We start from the raw sequence: 15,380 nt of genomic DNA on the forward strand, positions 1-15,380 counted from the left end.
TTTAGAAAAACATGAGAAGATATATATGAACTAATGCAAAGTCAAGTGAGTAGAATGAAATCATTGCACACAGTAACAGCAATATTGTAATTATAATCAACTGTGAAAGACTTAACTGCTCAGGTCAATACAATGACCTGACTCAAGGTAATTCCAAAGAACTTATGATGAAAAAGTGCTATTCACCTCTGATGAACTCTAAGTACAAATAGAAGTATAGTTTTCTCTCACTTTGTTTTTCTTGCTTCTCTGTGATATGACTAATATGGAAATATGTTTTGCATGACTTTACATGGATAATTGATATCATATTGCTCAGTTTCTCAATGGATATGGGAGGGTTTGGGAGAAAGGGAGAGAATTTGCAACTCAAAATTTTAAAGAGGACTGTTAAAAATAAATAAATAGAGGGAGACACAGAAAGAGAGAGACAGAAACAGAGAGATAGAGAGAGACAGAGACAAGAGACAGGCAGAGACAGAGCAAGAGAGAGCACAAGAGACAAGTCCTTCAAGGTGAGTAGAAATGGAGGTCAAGTAGAATGGAGGAGTTTACTCCATCTTTTTACCTCCTATTTTAACTTACTGTTCTTGATGACTAGATAGATAAACTTTTTTGTTACTGAAAATACTTTCAACATTCTCTAAATTCAGCACCTTGAGATAAAGCCTTGGTTACCTAGCCCACAGAGTTCTGGGAAAGGGATTATAAAGTCAAAATGGTGGTTCTCATCAGCTCACACAGTTCCTGGACTTGCTCCAGAACTACTGAACACTGGGACTTATTCAAATAAATATAGAAAATAGGAAATCAAAGTTAGATTCAGATATCAAAGCATCCCTAAAAGCTTTATGTAAGGTGTGATTAATGCATACTTTTGGCATGTGTCCCTGCATTTTTTCTCAGTCTTTCCAACCCTCCCCTTCTCCCCTTCCTGGCTCCTCTCACACTATCTTGAAAATTCCCTTGGGAGTCAGGTCATGTTTCTCCACAGGCACAGAGGCCTGCCTACAATAGGAGTTAAGGTGTAGGATCTGATCAGAAGGGAAAGGAGTCAAAAATATTGCTAGTGAGCCAGTGGTTTAATGGTACATTACTCTCTTAGAAAAGAATTCTCTCAAGCCGACTTAATTTCACTCATAGAATGGCTTCTCTGGAGACCTTTAGCACAAAGAGGTAATATTAGCAAGCTGCAGTTGCATGTACTTTGTACTCTGCTAAGCCTTTCACCTAAATTGTCAAGAGTCTATTAAGGTGCTCCAGTTTGTGATGTAGGCGGGGTAGAGTGATGAAGGTTTTGTCCATGGTCACATAAGGAATTAGGGGCAAACATGGGATTCAAGCCCAGGCCTCCTGACTCCCAACCTCCAAGTCTTTCCATCCTGTCATGCTAATGAGATAGATACCAAGAGATCCACTGCTTTCAGTCTTTCAAGGGGCAGTGGCAGGGGTGGGAGTGGGATCTCCTGGTATCTTGTTTACAGAGCAAAGACCATAGATCTTGTGACAAACAGAACAATGTGAGCTTACTTGTTGCTGATGTATACTTTTGTGCATATGAAAAGGTACTGTGGAAAGGAGAAATCATAGAACTTAGAGGCAGGATTCAAGCAGAGGTCTCTCCTGATGCTCACTAGGTGTGTGACATTGGGCAAGTCCCTTCATTTCTCTGAACCTTTATTTCCTGATAAGAAAAGTGGGTGTAACAACATTGAACAACAGGTATGAGAGTATATATCTAAAATGCTTTGCAAACCTTCAAATACCATATAAATGTTAGACTATCTCTGTTTACTTTGGCTGATTTGAGTTCATATATGAACGTGTGGTCCACTGCTCAGAATGGCAATATTCCTTGGGAAAACCCTTCTTAGGATACTTTATTCTCAATGTCAGGGAATAAATTTCTGTGGAAGAACTACAAAAGAGTGCAGTGGACTGGCTTGAGAGGTGGTGGATTCCTCGGAAGTAATCAAGGAGGAGTTGAACGTCTCCTTGTCAGGTATGTTATTGTAGGTATTTCTTCCTTATGTGGCTTGGGCTAGATGGTCCCTAAGGTAACTTCCTTCTTTCAACTTCTGTGATTCCAAGATTCTGCATAAAGAGGGAGTGTGCCCCCCCCCCACTTGTTCCCAGGATTCTTCATCAATAATCCCAAAGATTCTTGGAGTCAATGCTCCTTTCCTAAGTCTCACTTTTGGCCACAACTTTTAGCACATTTCTCCATATGCTGCCATTACCATATTTCCTGCCAACTCCAGCTGTACAGAATTAAACATTATTGCACAAGAGCTGTAGCACATGGGTTTCTCGCCTTCCAGGAGCATAGTATCATGTAACTCTTACCAGATATGGCTCAGCAAGTTCCTTTGGGGATTACAGCAGGACCTGGAATGCCCCTACCCTCTGCTTTGTGTTTCCAAATTCAGCATCTCCTTTAAGGCCTAGCTCCAATTCCACTTTCTTTTCCCCAACAAAACCTTCACAAAATCCACTGATCTTTCCCTCCTCTGGACTCACTTCATTGTGTACTATTTCAGTTGCTTATCTGACATTTTCAGCCTACACTTAGTAATGTTAATTTAATTGCTTCCTATATATGTCTGTTCTCCCCCAACACCTAACCCCCACCCTGGAGAGCATAAAGACAATGTATTCTCCTTCAATTTCTTCAACATAGAGTCAGCACTCAGTAAAAAGAAATTAATGAATGAAGAGCCCCATTAATACACTAAACTGAACACAAACAGAATTTTACCACCAAGAAAAATATCTGATACCGTTGATCCTCCTCACAGAGTTGTTATTGTTGTTGTTCAGTCATAGCCAGCTCTCCATGACCATAGCCAGAGATACTAGAGTGGTTTGCCATTTCCTTCTTCACCTCATTTTACAGATGGGGAAACTGAGGCAGAGTTGTGACCTGCCCAGGGTCCCATAGCTAGTAAGTGTCTGAGGTTCTATTTGACTTCAGGAAGATGAATCTTCCTAACTCCAGGACGGGTTTGCTATCTACTGTGTCACCTAGCTCCTCACAGAGAGTCTAAACAAAAGGACAGACTGGCCAGCCAGTTCTCATTCCTGATCTTCCTCAGCCAAGCCAGGCTTCCTCTTCTCTGAGAAACAGTTTTTCAGAAGCAAATTGAGTTGCCTGAGATCCTCTCTCAAGCACTTCTAACCAAGCCTTCAGTAGTTACCATCCCAGCTCTACTTCAACAATTTGGAGTTGTCTCCTTTTCTGAGCAGTAAAGGCACAAGGACATTTTAATATGGAAAGACCAGTTGGGGGGTGTATGTGACAACAAAGAAGGGACTAAAGATTTGTTCCCCAAATACTAGTCACCAGAATTCATGGCCCCCATAGAGCTGGAAAGAAAACGTTTTAAGACAATTCAAAGGTTGTCCTATTTCCACAGCTACTCAGAGCAATTAGATATAGACATATTAGTCCACAGGCTTTACTGTCATCTTGCTTTTTGAGACTGCTGTCTCCTAAGAATTTTGGGGTACCTTTACTAATATTCCCTTTCTTCTATTGTGGCTTCTCTTTATGGGATTCATGCAGATAGATATACTTTGGAAGGATTTCACCCTCTCCTCTACTATCAAGTTTCAAGCACTTTTGATATTTTCAGGACTTCGTGTAAACGCTTCACAAGATGCACTCCATCCTTGTCTAGGAGCTTTCCCCATATCCTGGTACTCATATACTTTAAAATAAGCAATTTCCGTTGCATGATGGGGTTAGAAACCATATTGTAACATAGTGGAGGTTGGGAATGCAACATTAAGGGTAGACAACTATTTCTGGGAGTTTGGTAGGAAAAAGAGATACAGGATGACATAGTCTGGGGGAACTGCAAGGTCAAATAAGGAGCTTTTTTTGAGTTTGGGAAAGACCTGGGCATGCTTGCAGAAATCTGAACAGGGTATAGTAGCAGATGCAAAGAGACTGAAGTTAAAAAAGAGGCAATGTTAGACATGGAAGGCTCCCAGAGAACTCAGGAGGAGTTCAAAGAAAACTCTTTGACAAGGAGCCTTCCTCAGAGACTGGAGCAGAGCAAATGAGGACAATGTAGAGGGGATTTGAGGTACATAGTAGGGAAAATGAGGGAGTTCATGACAGATGGTCTAGACTTGATTTTCTCAGTAAAGTAGAAGGTCATATCTTTTGAGAAAGAGGAGGTTGGAAATGGTATTAGGTGCTTGAGGAGAAAAAAGAACCAGTGAGTAGAGTAGCAGTCAAAGAAGAATAAAAGAATTTCTCTGGATCAGTAAGAGTCCAGATGAGATTAGGTAATGTGACTGTGTAGTAGACCCATGGGGACCCTTTTCCATGACCTCTTTCAACAATATTCAGCAGCTCGGTATAGAAGGAGAAGGTAAATGGGAAGAGAATTATTCCAAATTGAGGATTGACAAACATGAACAATGATGGAATAAGAGGGTCAGGGAGTCAAGAGCGAAGAATATAATATAGTTATATCTTGAGATACAAAGAACTGTGAGATCAAAGCAGAGATCATATAGATTGTGGCAACAGAGAAGAATGAAGGCAAATGGAGGTCATGGTGAGGATGTTCAGGAGACAAAGGGGGCGACGTAAGTTCAGGAGACTATGATCCTCTCATCTTCCTCTGTCTTCCCTTCAGTCTAAAAGGAGAAAGGAATGAGGAGTTCAGTGAACTGTTGGTGAATCATACTTCCCTCTTCTTGGCAGAGAAGTAGAGTACCAGAGGTGCAGAATGAGTCATACATTGTTAGACATAATGTGTTAATTTGTTTTGTTGCTTTGTTTTACTGCACTTAAGTGTTTTGAGAATTGGAGTTTGTTGGGCAGGGAGTTGGAGAGGGAAAGTCTTTGAGAAGTGATGCCATCTTTTTTTAAGGCATCAACAAAGCATTTATTTTTTTTTAAGAAAAGGAGAAAGGCCATTCATCCCTTAGAATTGACTTCCTCATAACTCTCTTCTGCCTGCTTAAATCAGTCAATGGACTGGGTTACTTGGGAAAAACACAACTGGTGCTATCTGAAAATGGAATGGATGAGCCAGCCTAATTCAACTTCTAAAACCCCAGTGCCATCCCTAACCAAGACCTCCTATACAAGGCAGCCTTTCTAATATGTGAATCTACAAGGTACAAAGTTGCTGTAGAATCCAGGGTAGTAAGCCTGCCCTTCTATGACATCATAGCACCCTATGGTGGGCCCTATATAGGCTCCTAAAAGAGCAGACACCCTCCCTATGAATGGTGGTAAGCATCCTCTTTGGCTCCCATCAGCAAGAGGCTCAGTATGTGGCCATCTCACAGATGATAAAGTAAATGAGGCAGTTTCTGCCCATGGCAAAAGCGTTATGGTACAGTGTAGAAAGAACTGACTTTACCTCCCTGGAACTCATTTTCCTCATCTATAAAACAAAGGAGTCAGATTGGATTGTCTCCAATTTTCTTCCAATACTCTGTTCCTGATTTCTCAGAAATTCTTTGTCAGAGTCACGTAGGGACACTTATGTGCTTAGTAAACCTCTGTACTTACAGAGCTGTTTGCTGGCCATGATTTGTTCTGGTTGAGGTTACAGTTGAGTTCAAAAGATCAGCTTCACAAGTTGAAGATGAGGATGGTGTGACTGTATTCTTTGGAATGTAAAGAGCAGGGGCAGCTAGAAGGTTTCGTGACTAGAGCACCTGCTCTGAAGTCAGGAGGACTGGAATTCAAATCTGACCTCAGATATTTACTAGCTATTTGATCCTGGGCAAGTCATTTAACCCCAATTGCCTTCTGCATCTTCCAACCCCCATGCCCCAGAAAGAAAAAGGATATAAGGAGTGTGCATGTAGGTTATGTGTCTACGTGCAGCTTCAGGGAGGCAGGAATAGCTACCTCTGGGATCTTGCCCACTCCTTTCCAAGGAAGACTTTGATTCTTGCCTGGAGGGAAGCAGAAGAAAGTCTCCTAAGGCTGGCTATTCTGTTCTCCTCACCAGGAAGTACCAGGCTAGAACTATATCAATTTGCCTTCCCTAGATATTGATCTGGTGACATTTTTTTTAGGTCCAAAAGCAACAAAGCCATGAACCTCCCTACCTATTATCCCTTAAATGGAGAGACTCCTTCCCACCAAATGCCAGTTATACAAATGGTCATCACACACAGTGAATAGTGACTTAAACCCATTTATCCAAGCAGATAGGAAACAGAAGAATTCTACAAATTACACTATACCAGAAAATACACAAGACTGGAGGAGCTTTTTAAATGGGAGTGAGATGAAAATTTCCTTCAATGGAAAGAAAAGCCCTGATTTCACCCAAGAGCAAATTCCCTGAAGTCTCTAGGGAAGCAAGCTGGAAATTAGGGACATGTTGAGACAACAGTTCAGCTACACGTGTCCTGCTTCCCCAAGTCTTTTTTCTCTCTGCCTGGGTCTCTCCCTGGAAAGTCTGGAACCATGTGTGCCTTTTCTCAAAGCAAGAAAAAAGAATGTATTTCCTTTTCAAAGTTCTCTGGAAAATTCTGTCCCTTACTAAATAGGAGAGTCTTACGCAAAATGTTCCAGAATTGAAATTCAGGTTACTTCAAAAAGATCTAAGGGTTTTAGCTGACTACTTTGACAAGTCAGCATTAGCAAAGAAAGCAAATGTGATCTTAGACTGCTTTAAGAGAATCACAGTTTCCAGAGCTGGGGGGTGGGGAGGGAGGAGGGAAGGGTAATGCTCCTGCTACATTCTACTCTAGTAGAACTACATCTGAAATGATTGTGTTCATTTCTGGATAACTCATTTTTAAAAGAATGATGAAAAAAAATCTAGTGTCCAAAGGAGGGTGATTAGGAGAAGAAAGGGTTAGCCTAGGGAAAAGTTGAGAGGAGGATGCATTTTACAGGAGCTCTCTTCAAGTGTATGCCCTTCTCTATAGATCATAGATCTAGAATTGGAAAGCATCTGAGAGAACATCTTCCTCATTTTAGAAATAAAGAAACTGAGGGCCAAAGAGCCTAAGTGACTTGCCCAAGGTCATACATGTGGCAGAATCCAGATCTGAACCAAAGACTTCTGATGCCAAATCCTGCACTTTCAACTACGGCACACTAGGACTATTGTGTGAAAAGAAATTAGGCTCATTATGCTCAAATGTCAACTTTTTTCAGGTTTTACTGATGCTCTCAATTGTTAGTTACCCACCCACTTCCCAAAAAGTATCTAGTGTTTCTTTTTCTTCATTACCTATTACTTTATTTTTAAAATCACATTTATTTTCCAAAAAAAAGTTCTTAATGAATCTGTTCTTCCTACTACCCATCCATCAAGCAATTTTTAAAAAAACCCCTCAACGCATCTCTACATAGTCCAGAAAAACAAATTCCTGCTTACCTAAGACCAAAAATGTATGTCCCTCTCTGTAATTTAAAGATCATCAATTCTCTGTCAGGAAGTAAATGGCATGTTTCATCTTCTTGTTTTTGGACTTGTTTATTATTGCACTGATCAGAGTTCTAACATCTCTCAAAGTTGTTTTTCTTCTTTTTTAAAATTAATTTGTTTAGTTTTAGCTTTCAACATTCATTTCCACAAGATTTTGCATTTCAAATTTTCTCCCCACCTCTTCCCTACACCCACCGCAAAACAGCATGCATTCTGAGCACTCCTTCTCCCAATCTGCCCTTCATCATCCCTCCCCCCCCATCCCCTTTACCATCACCTTTCCCTTTACTTTCTTGAAAGGCAATATAGATTTCTATACCCCACTGCCTGTATATCTTATTTTCCAATTGCAAGTAAAAACAATTTTTAAACATTTATTTTTAAAACTTTGAGTTCCAAATTCTCTCCCTTCTTCCCTCCCCACCCACCCTCATTAAGAAGCCAAACAATTCAATATACGTTATGCTTGTGTAGTTATGCAAAACACTTCCATAATAGTTGTGAAAGACTAACTGTATTTCCCTCCATCCTATCCTGCCTCCTACTTATTCTATTTTCTCCTTTGACCCTGTCCCTTTTCAAAAGTGTTTGCTTCTGACTACCTCCTCCCCCAATCTTCCCTCCCTTCTATCATCCCCTCCCCCTTATCACCTTCCCCTCTACTTTCTTGTAGGGTAAGATACGAAATTGAGTGTGTATGTTATTCCCTCCTTAAGCCACACTCAGTGAGAGTGAAGTTCACTCATTTTTTCTCACCTCCTCCCTCGTTCCTTCCCTTGTGAAACATTTCTCTTGCCTCTTTTGTGAGATAATTTACCCCATTCTATCTTTCCCTTTCTCCTCCCAATATATTCCTCTCACTCCTTAATTTTTTATTTCAGATATCATTCCTTCATATTTAACTCACCTTGTGCCTTTTATATCTATCTATCTATCTATCTATCTATCTATCTATCTATCTATCTATCTATCTATCTATCTATCTCCTCCAACTTCCCTCATACTGAAAAAGGTCTCATGAGTTACAAATATCATCATTCCATGTAGGAATGTAAACAGTTCAACTTTAATAAATCTCTTATGATTTCTCTTTCTTGTTTACCTTTTCATGCTTCTCTTCATTCTTATATTTGAAAGTCAAATTTTCTATTCACTTCTATTCTTTCATCAAGAATGCTTGAAAGTCCTCTATTTCACTGAATGTCCATTTTTTTACCCTGAAGGAATATACTCAGTTTTGCTGGGTAGGTGATTCTTGGTTTTAATCCTAGCTCCTCTGAACTCTGGAATATCATATTCCAGGCCTTTCGGTCTCTTAATGTAGAAGCTGCTAGGTCTTGTATTATCCTGGTTGGGAGGCATGGGTGCAGCCCACACTGCACTCCACTCCCTGCCCAGTGCTATAGATCTTTCCTGTTGACTTTCCAGTTATCTTGGGTTGGGGATTTGTTTCATTCTGTCATTTTGTGGGTTTTGTAGCTCTAGAATTTTTTAGAGTCATTTTTACAGGTATTTTGAGGGCTTTGTCACAGAGCTCAGGGAAGTCCCTGCTTTTATTTCACCATCCTGACTCTCACCCTCCCCCCAAGTTGTTTTTCTTTATTATGTTGCTTTCTTGCAACTTTATTCTACACCAGTTCATAAAGGTCATTTCCAGTTTTCTCTCAAATTGTTGATTTCATCATTTCTTCTGGCATAATTTCATTCCCTATACCACATTTTTTTTAACCATTCCCCAACAGAAGGACAGATACCTCTTTTCCAGTTTTCGGCTGCCATGAAAATCACTCACTCAATAAACACTTATCAAGCATCTACGGAGGCACTGAGTTAAGTGTTTGAGAAACAAAAAAAGAGGTAAAAGACAGTCCCTGTCCTCAAGGAGCTTACAATCTAATAGGGGAGACAAATATATGCAGAACAAACTATGTACAGGATAAATAGGAAATAATAAACAGAGGGAAGGCCCTAGAATTAAAAGGGATTGTGGAAGGCTTTTAGTAAAAGAGGCTTTTAGTTGAGACTTAAAGAAAGCCAAGGAAGTCAGTAGGTGTACATGAGATGCATGGAGGAAAGCCAGATAAAAAGTCCAGGCCAAGAGATGGAATGTCTTGTTCATGACACAGCCAGGAGGCCAGTGTCACTGGATTAAGAGTATGTGTTGGGGAGAAAGGAGTAAGAAGGCTAGGAAAGGTAGGAGGGGGTTCCAGGGAGCTTTGAATGCTAAATACAGCAGTTCGTATTTGATCCTGGAGGCAACAGGAAGTCACTGGAGTTTACTGAGTAAGGGGATGGCATGACTAGACTTGCACTTTAGGAAAATCATTTTAGTGGTTAAAAGGAGGATAGATTGGAAAAGACCTGTGATAAATATTTTTGTACATATAGATCTTTTCCCTCTTTCTTTGATCTCATTGGGGTATAGGCCCAATAGTACTACAACTGAGTTAAAGGGTGTGTGCAGCTTGGTAATCTTCTGGCATTGTTCAAACTGCTTCCCAGAATGGGTGGACCAATTCACAGCTCCAGCAATAGTGCATTATTTGTTTCCCCATAGTTCCTCTAACACTTGTTGTTTTTCTCTTTTGTCATATTGTATTTATTTTGTTGTGTGTGTTTTATTTTGTCTCTAATTATCTGTACACAAGTTTCTTCCTCCCAGGAGAAGGCAAGTTCCTTCAGAGCAGGTATTGGTTTTGACTTTGTACCTATAGTACCTCACTCAGTGCCTAGCACATAGTGGGTGCTTAATTAATGTGTGCTCAACTGAATTAATTTTTGGAAGTTAAACTTGCCCAGGGTCACACAGTTAGCTAGTAAGTGACTGACAAATTGCAACTCAAGAAGATGGGTCTTCCTGACTTCAGACCTGGCACTCTATCCATTGTGCCACCTAGCTGCGGTTAAAAAGATTCTACAAGTCACATCTAAGTGAAGAGGTCAAAGAGAAGAGGGGAAAAGGGTTATGCTACCCTCAACTGGTGGCAAGAGCCAGGATGTGGCTGAAACTCTATGAGGGAAGTGAAACAGAGTTATAGCAATTCTCTTCCTGGATATTCAGAGAGCCAATCCTAGATGCTATAACCTGGTGTTGATGGCCATCTATCTATGATCCCATCATCCTTTGGAGGGTGTAAGGACTTTGCTGCTCTGGTCACACACACACATACACATATACACAGACACATCTATACACACATGCAGTCAGGTAGACACAGAGACATGCCTACCTGGAGTAAGCCCTTCTCATTGATATACACATGCTCAGAGTCAGATATTCATAGAGATATCTAGTGACAGGCAATGACAAATAAACAGACAGATAACTCATATTTTCATACTTCAAAAGATTCATTGATGTGAATCTTCTGGTTTCTTCCGCTGATGAGGGCATGCCTTAGTTGACCAGCATAACAATTACTATACCTGAAAAAATTAATTTTATAAACAATGCTCTAACAGTCAGTTTCACCCAAACTGGCCCTTAGATGACACATGGATCTCACTGGGGTCATACTTTGAGCCCTCTCAGCTTGGAAGGCAGGGTCTTGGAGTGATAAAGTAGAAAAAGCAACCCCTAGAGAGAAGGGTACTTGGGTCCAAATGTCTGATGCTTATTTACCTGTGTGACTGTGAGCAAATTAAATGACTTAAATTAAATTAAATTAAATAATCTCTCTGAGCCTCAGTTTCATCATCCATAAAATGAGAGGGCTGATCTCTAAGGCTCTTCCCAGCTCTAAAGCTATGATCTATCATTAAGTTCATCTCAGTTTTTAATTTTGGGACAAAATCTAACCCCCCTGAAACACAGCCCTGGGAGACCCCAAGGGGTCACAGCCAGGAACTCTTGGGATGGGGTGGTGATGGAAACTGTGTATAAATAAGATCATTAAATCTTAATATACACACCAATGAGCTGTCCCAGAATAACCCAATCGATTTTGTTCATAGGTAGGACTAAGGAAAAGACATCTGCCCAACCTCCACCCTGATAGATAGATAGATAGATAGATAGATAGATAGATAGATAGATAGATAGATAGATAGATAGACAGATAGACAGACAGACAGACAGCGGATGATAGATGAAAGACTGAGTGACCACTAGGAATTTGGTGAAGACTTCATTAACATTTCTCCTTAGAGGAAGCAAAGACATCTGCAAAACCTTATGTCTGTCTAGCAAAATGGAAGTATGTTGAGGTCACAGATTCTCACATTTGTATTAGAAACCTCAATATTCCTGGATCAAAGTATGCCCTTAATAAATGTTTATTGATTTGTTGTTGGTTGGTTCCCGAAAGAGCTAGTTCATTTTGAGCTGCGACCAGAAGCAGCACATTTGCCACAGGATGAAAACTTTGACTAAAGCCACTGAGAAATGACTGAAATGTGGTCAGTGTAGATCAGCTGGTCTCCAAACTTTTTTGATTATGAACTATCAGTAAAAAAATGTTGAGCCCATCTTCCTTCCAATGTCCACAGTATTTATTTTTACACACTATTATACTAATGCATAACATATATGTATTAGTATGTATATGCATATGCAGTTTAAAAAATTCTACAAGTCACATCTAAGTGAAGAGGTCAAAGAGGAGAGGGGAAAAGGGTTATGCTACCCTCAACTGGGGGCAAGATCCAGGATGTGGCTGAAACTCTATGAGGGAAGTGAAACAGAGTTATAGCAATTCTCTGCCTGGATATCCAGACAGCCAACCCTAGATGCTATAACCTGGGGTTGATGGCATCTATCTGTGACCCCATCATCCTTTGGAGGGTGTAGGGACTTGGCTGCTCTGGTCACACACACACACACACACACACACACACGCATATAAACATATAAAACTTACATAAAATAGAAATTTTAAAAGAATCATATAATTCTTGGATGAAATAGTATTTGATTTGGGAATCAATAGGGAGCCACTAGAGCTTATTAAGTATGAGAATGCATAGTCAGATCTAAGCTGTAGTCAAATAACTCTGGCAGTTGAGCAGAGGGTAGATTGCAGAGGGATATTGCAATTGTCTAGACAAGAAGTGCTAAGAGAGTGAATAAGGTGGTGGCTGTGTAAATAGAAAGAAGAGGGCAGATGAGAGATATGACTGAGGTAGAAATGACAAGATTTGGCAACTTTGGGGGGTGAGAGTGAGAAGTGGAAGATGACACCTAGATCTTAAACCTGGGTGACTGGAAGGGTGGTGGCGCCCTCTAAAAAAAACAGAGAAGTTAGGAAGATGGACAAGTTTAAGGGAAAACATAACTTAAGGGAATCCTAGCTACAGAGCACAACTCACCTATGTGAGACTCCCTTTGTTCTACCCAAAATGAAAAGGGCCAATGGAGCTCTTGTTCACAGATTATTGACAAGGAGGTTGTCTCTGAGGAGGGTCTGCCACAGCCATCAGGTGATTTGGAAGATAGAGGATACATATACTGGGTGGAAGGGGGAATTTTTGCCAGTGATACCTGCTTAATTGGCTGGCACATGGTAGGTACTTAATAAATGCTAGTTGGCTGACTGGAGAGTGGTTTGTTTATAGTATGGGGCCAACATCCAGCTCAGAAGAGTTGGGAATGTGCTTGTGGAAAGAAAAGGGTGGAGCAGGGGAGTACTGGGGAACAAGAGTAGGTGTGGTTGTGTGGAAGGCAAACCTGGAATTGACTAGCTATCAGGGAGGATCTCTTTCTGATTGATTGGACCCACATCCCTGTGGTCAGGTTGCACTTTGAAGATCTTGGCTCTAGAAATATAGACCACCACCCAGTCCCTCCATACAAGCCCCAACCAATTTGCCCTAAACTGGGCCCCAAGCTCAGGAAATATTTGCTAACTTGGCACTTCCTGCTTTTTACACACACACACACACACACACACACACACACACACACACGCTTACCACACACACATACACACACATATACTTCAAAGATAATCCATCTGGCCTTTATCTAGAAATATTTATTTTCCAGGTAAATTCCACAAGCCATAGAAACACAATAAAATTAAATGAACACATAATGTTTTAAAACTTTGGTTTGAGGAAATATTTAGTATCAAAACCATATGGGAAATATTGTCACAGAACCAGATAGACTGGCTTGGCAGTCACACATCCTGCACCACTAGTGGACAGCCAGAGACCAGCAGGGAGTGGAGATCACTGTGTGTATGTTGGGGTACGGGTGGGGGAAGATGGAGGGGTTGCAATGACTCACTCCTCTTTCCTCCCCATTCCACCTTCATTTTGCTCACAAATGGCCACTTCTTGAGAGACCAACTGGGACAATTCTGTGCTGCCCTGGCTGATGGACTGATCTAGAAGGGCAGGGAAGGCATTGAAAGAACACTGGGGGAAGCTGGAGATAGAAGAGAGGTCAGTCAACTTCTGTTGATCCACATGGTCTCAAGAATTCCTGCCCCCGCTCGTGGAACCATTTATTGGAAACTGTGAATAAGTGAAACAGTGAGTTACAATCACATCAGCTATCCAGGAAACTGCTGATGGCAAACTGAGGGCCCCCAAATGTTATGAGTTGAGGATCCATTATTATGAAAGATGTGGTACATATGTCATATCTTGCTGTTTTCTCAACAGTCCCTCCTCAACATGAAAATCATCAGAGCTGTCATTTATATAGTTCTTATAAAGTTTGCCAAGGTCTTTGGATACATTATCTAAGTTGCTAGGTAGTTCAGTAGACAGTGCTCGACCTGGAATCAGAAAGACTTGAATTCCAATTCAGTCTCAGACATTTACTACCTGTGTCACCCTGGGCAATTCACTTAAACCCTGCCTGACTCAGTTTCCTCATCTATGAAATAAGTATAAGAATAGCATCTACTTCCCAGGGTTGTTGGGACAGTAAAATGAGACATTCGTAAAGAGCTTTGCTAACCTTAAAGTGCTCTATAAATGTTAGCTATCATAATTAACATTTTATTTTAGCTGCATCCTAACTATGTATATACTATTGGCATTATTAGGCCTATTTTTCAGATGCAGAAAGTGATGTTCAGAGAAATTAAGAGAATTATCCATAGCTGCACATTTAAACCCAATTCTTCCTAATTGCAAGTCTTTTACTTTATCCAGCATGACCCCAATTTATTTCAATTAAATTCTGTAGGCACTTATGAAATACCTATATGACAGGTACTGTACTAGGCACTATTTCAGGCAGGAAGAGAACCCAAAATTTGGCCAGGAGTCCTCCCCCTTCCCTGAGGACTGATAGAGGAGGTTCTCACTGGCTGTGAGCATGGCTGTGCTCCGAAGTTCAGATCTTTCCCATCTGAACCGTTCAATTGGTGGCAAACACAGCTCAAGGGCACTACTCATGAGAGTGTCATTGTTTCTTCTCCTAAGCACATGCCCAAGTGTGCATGTGGTTCTACACAGGGGAGCTTGAAGCTGGAGACATTGTGGCTTAGTAAAGAAAACCCAAACCTAGGGACATCCTGGTCTGGGCTTTGGGTAAATCTAGTAGCGTAAATTCTATCAAGAACAAGTCGGATTGATAGGAAACATTTGGCTCCTGTGCTCACACCAACACTAGGCTGCCCCTGTCACTTACCCCATTTACTGCCAACCAGCACTGGGCAGGCTGCATGCCGTGTCCGGTAATCACCCTCCCCGCTGCGAAAGAGATTATACCAGAATACTGATGTGCCCTGGAAGAGAGAGGACCTTGTCACAATGCAGGCTCAGGCTGCAACATTTGCTCTCATAACCTCAGATAGTGAGGCTCTGAGACAATAAAAAGAGTATTTTAAAAATGATAGTGGATGGAAAGGGAATTTTCCTGGCATGGGAGGACCATCTAGACATGACAAACCTAGTTAATTAATTCAGGGGGTGAACACGGGTCATAACCCTGCCATTTGATGTCATCTTTTCCCTGGCTATGCTGGGACAAAGTAACTTGGATTCTACCATCTGCAG

The 15,380-nt window shown here is 40.9% G+C and overlaps 1 protein-coding gene across 7 annotated transcripts in view; it reads right to left on the bottom strand.

Moving 5' to 3' along the window:
- The window catches only part of P4HA2 (prolyl 4-hydroxylase subunit alpha 2), a 93,872-nt gene that overhangs the window by 28,475 nt on the left and 50,017 nt on the right, over positions 1 to 15,380 (bottom strand). For 4 of the 7 annotated variants that reach the window (XM_072629986.1, XM_072629985.1, XM_072629982.1 and 1 more), the window contains one exon: positions 15,013 to 15,109. In XM_072629986.1, the coding sequence (XP_072486087.1) occupies positions 15,013 to 15,109 (97 nt within the window). Of the gene's footprint in view, positions 1 to 13,376; positions 13,884 to 15,012; positions 15,110 to 15,380 lie in introns of those variants that run through there. The other 3 variants (XM_072629988.1, XM_072629983.1, XM_072629984.1) reach the window with 1 other exon arrangement.

This window comes from Notamacropus eugenii, chromosome 1, assembly GCF_028372415.1.
Source record: "Notamacropus eugenii isolate mMacEug1 chromosome 1, mMacEug1.pri_v2, whole genome shotgun sequence".
NCBI lineage: Eukaryota > Metazoa > Chordata > Mammalia > Diprotodontia > Macropodidae > Notamacropus > Notamacropus eugenii.